This window comes from Anarrhichthys ocellatus, unplaced genomic scaffold, assembly GCF_004355925.1.
Source record: "Anarrhichthys ocellatus isolate YVR2014 unplaced genomic scaffold, GSC_Weel_1.0 scaffold71, whole genome shotgun sequence".
Classification (NCBI taxonomy): domain Eukaryota; kingdom Metazoa; phylum Chordata; class Actinopteri; order Perciformes; family Anarhichadidae; genus Anarrhichthys; species Anarrhichthys ocellatus.
The window spans coordinates 1,454,326-1,458,373 of record NW_022280101.1 but is presented as its reverse complement, the minus strand read 5'-3'; the positions used below and the strand labels follow the sequence as shown (position 1 = coordinate 1,458,373).

General features: G+C 41.4%; 1 protein-coding gene across 1 annotated transcript in view; it reads right to left on the bottom strand.

Annotated features, from left to right (window-relative positions):
* dusp19a (dual specificity phosphatase 19a) overlaps window positions 1-1,408 on the bottom strand; it is a 4,356-nt gene extending 2,948 nt beyond the window's left edge. The window contains exons 1-2 of the mRNA XM_031873456.1: window positions 1,186-1,408; window positions 270-316 (exon numbers count right to left, since the gene is read on the bottom strand). Coding sequence (XP_031729316.1) covers window positions 270-316; window positions 1,186-1,408 — 270 coding nt within the window. The remainder of the gene's footprint in view (window positions 1-269; window positions 317-1,185) is intronic.
* Between the last annotated feature and the right edge of the window lie 2,640 nt (window positions 1,409-4,048).

Genomic DNA, 4,048 nt, shown 5'->3' with positions numbered 1-4,048 from the left:
GGGGGGGAGGGCAGAAACTGAGAAAAAAAGATCTGTTTTCAAATGTACCTTTTGTCATATATTGTTATTTCTAGAATTAGGCAAATAGAAAAAGCTATAAATTGGCATTTCACAGGTAAAATATATGTTCTAGGGCTGTTTTGTATGAAAAGAATAATTTGAAATTGATTTAGTTGTTGCTGTTTTTTCTTTATTCCGTTTCTCACGTGGGATAAACATAATTTGAGTTTTTGCCACCAGGATTCCCATGATGCTTTGGCTGATCTCACCTTGTGGTTTTTCAGAGTGCCAAAGTCATGTGCAGCATCTTGAGAACCTACACACACACACACACACACACACACACATACAACAAAGTTAGTTATGGGTTTAGGGTTTGTCGTTGTTTGGCCCAAGACGCTGTCCAGGGTGCTGAATCAAGTTAACCTGAAAAGGAATTTGTGTCTACTGCAGGTCAAAGGGTCATTTATGTTCCACCTGTGAACCAGTGAACCCTGTTGAGTCACCTCTCCCTCTGTCCTCCCCCACATCTGGGCTCATGTTACCCTCTACTCTGAGCCGGGGAGCGGTTGTCAGTGCTGTGGAGGTCCAACAGTATCTGTAAATTAATGTTGTTTTATTCCAAAGCCTGTGTCACTTAACAGGTAAATCAGCTGCCAGATCTCTATTTCATAGAATAGAATATTTTTGACACTGAGGAACAGCTTTACATTAGTTGTCAAGCTGTCAAAAGCAAGAAGGAGAGGAGTTACCTGTGGTGCAAAGTGAATCATCAACTAAAAAGGTTTATGAGTTTGTTTCTGTTGTATTTTATCTTTGGCTTAGTTCATACTGATGTAGTTAGTAAAATGACAGACTCAAATTTGGGATTGTTTCCCGTTGTTGGTCTTGATGGTTGTTGGAACTATTGTAATGATTTAGGGAACAAGAATAACTGGACTAAGTGCAATCCAGAACATCACAGAAACATGTCTCACCATTCACCTCGTCGTCCAAACTTCATCTGTTTCCTCACGTTTTCCACACAAATTGAATCAGAAATGACTGAAGGTGGACTTTAGGATGGAAGGCCATCTCTAATTGTTCTCACAGAATTTGGGAAATTGCCTAGTGACAGAACTGTACTAGCGGTCAACACGGGGGTGACAGCGGTCCAGCCAGACGTTATGTGTCACGTTCACTCACCCAGCAGCAGGTAGGGCTTGACGATGCCGACCTGCAGGTCCCAGGATGTGTCGGGGACGTATCCCAGCATCTTCTCTGGGGGGGCGGGGTCTTCAATCACGGTGATCGTAGAGCCCTTCCAGGTCTCGATGATGCGACGGCCGCTCAGTGATGTCACGCGGGTGCACTGCTTCCTCAGCCGCGTCCGAGAGAAACTCTGGATCTCCTCAGTCAGGGACTGCATGACTAGACCAGACCAGGTTGAACTAAAATGAACTGGAGTGAACCTGAAACGACACATGAAATGTAGTTGGATGATATTTATAATAAATAACCTATGACAGATTAGGACAATTGAATAGAAAATGACAGAACAATACAACTACACTGTAGTTGTAACATGCTCAATATTTGCTAGTTTTGCTAATTAGCACTAAACACAAAGTACAGCTGAGGATGATGGGAAAGTACTTTTGTTTAAAACTTAAGTTTTAACTTATCCAGTTTAAAATCTCAACATCTTCAACTGTCAGGCACTAGGACGTTTACATTTGTGGTTTTAAATGAACAGCTAATTGATGGATTGTCATGAAATTTATTTCAAACATTCATGTTCCCCTGAGGATGAATTGTAGGAGTTTTTCTAAATTTTCATCCAGCGCCATCATCAGGTTAAAAGTTCACTTTATAAAATACTTTAGTTCGTGACTAAACACCTGCACAACACACAAGTACAGCTTTGGCGCAGCCTCACCTGTATTTTGTGTTTAGTGGTAATTAACTAATGTTAGCATGCGAACATGCTTAACTAAGATGGTGAACATCGTAAACAGCTAGAACACTACTATCAGCAGAGAAATCAGTCTATACATGAGATATTTTGTGTATAGTGTACAAAAAAACCTGTTTCTTCAGAGGCTCAGCGTTGGTTTAGCGTTGGTCCGGTTTGGTTCAGAATGCCACTGGTTCACTTTCTAGTCCAGTTAAAACACCAGAAACCAGAGCAGAGTGGTGATCCAGTTCAGTTTCCAGAAAAGGAACACACTTCTTCCATCATCACATTTGGTTCAGTAAGACCTCATGTCTGGTCCAGGTTCCTACTGCTGACTAAACCTGGTCCACTTAAGACCAGGTCCAGAAGAAAGCCAGTCTTAGTAGTTGTAGTCCTGTAGTCGGTCTGTCTGAGTTAAGCTGTGAACTGGATAGACTCTGCTGGAGGTGAGACTGAACCGCTGCAGTGTAACGTGAAACCTGCTGCCTGTCTGTCTGTCACTAGTGACAGTGACACATCTACCAAGTACATAACTATTAACACAGACCTACACCAAAGTCAATTCAATTCATTTATTTTATATATATGAAGAAAAAGAAACTACATGGCACATTTTAGTGGTGGTCTCTTTGATCTCATTTGTGGAAAAAAGCTCATAAACACACCAAACAAAACTACAAATTCATGAAACCTACTTTTAACATAATGGCACTAGACAATATTAATAATCATCACATCAGGATAGAAAAGTTATTATATGAACGGGCGTATCGGTGGAGGATGTTGTTTCCAGTGTGGTCCACAAGAGAGAGCCACAGCCCTGCTTTTATGAGCTGCTAAAGACTTTAAATCCGCAGAAACTGTGGTTTGGAATTGTCTGCAAAAGAAGGGCCTCGGTCCCGCTTCCAAGTGGACTCTGGTAATGTTTGTGATGAGTGTGAAGATGTTCTCTAATACAGCCTATTAGAAAGGGAAAAGAAGGTGGCAAAAGAGGTGTACTGAGCTTGTGTCCTATTGTATTTTCACAGTCTCCCAATCAAAAGTGAGTGAAATTTTTGCCTTCAGACATTGTCTCCACTCATTTTCCACATCAGCTTTTGTTTTGGGAGTGAACTAAACGGGCACTTCGCCAACCTTTGCCAAGGTCAATCCACTCCAAAATGTAATGGCTTCTTCCCTGGCCCATGCTTCTCCCCTCCACTAAGTTTCATAAAAATCCGGCCAGCACTTTCTCCGTAATCCTGATGACAAACAGTCAAACCGACCGAAAACAGACCGAAAACATATCAAAAGCTACAGCAGTCGAGGTTTTATACAAACAAAGGTCTCGCAGCTTTAACAGTAAAAACAGATCCAGAATGTGAATATCCTAATGCCTTGTTTTATTTTTGCGTCTGAGCTCACCAGACCTCTGCAGCCTCATCTCTGCTGCACGCTAGAGGCTCCAGGCTACACTAGCAGCTGCTAACATAACACACCTGAATCTGTCAGCAGTGGAGTTGCATTGTGTGTCATGGATGCAGCAACTTTTGACAAGAAGAATGTGTGAAATAAACCATCTTGAGTCCAACAGTGTTAAAGGAGTACAATGCTAAATCGGTATAAAGTATTCTTTTGCAGTAATGCACCAATGAACTCCAGCACTGTTTCACATTTTATTGCAGTTGTAGAAAGAAAAGGTATAAATGAAGTGACAGTAAATGACGTCTGCACAATATCCATAATGCTTTGCAAATTACAGTAACTAACTGTAAATATGTTTTGTAGGTTAATTAGGCATTTAGTGGTGTTTAAGTGTAATAAAGTGCACCCTCAGACCCTTAGCTCCACCATAAAGCTCTGTCGCAAAATCAGTTATTGTTGCAGGTTACTTTCAGTCCTTTGCAATATTGTATTGAACGTGTGCGTGTGCATGTGCGTGTGTGTGTGTGTGTGTGTGTGTGTACACAGCTGCAATGTTATTTGTGTTGGAAAAGATTCTGGTAGTTTCCAAAAATATTTCCACATACAGAGGGCGAGAGAAACAGTTTTCTGGCTAAACAACAGCCACAACACACACACACACAGAGAGAGAGAGAGAGAGAGAGAGAGAGAGAGAGAGAGAGAGAGAGA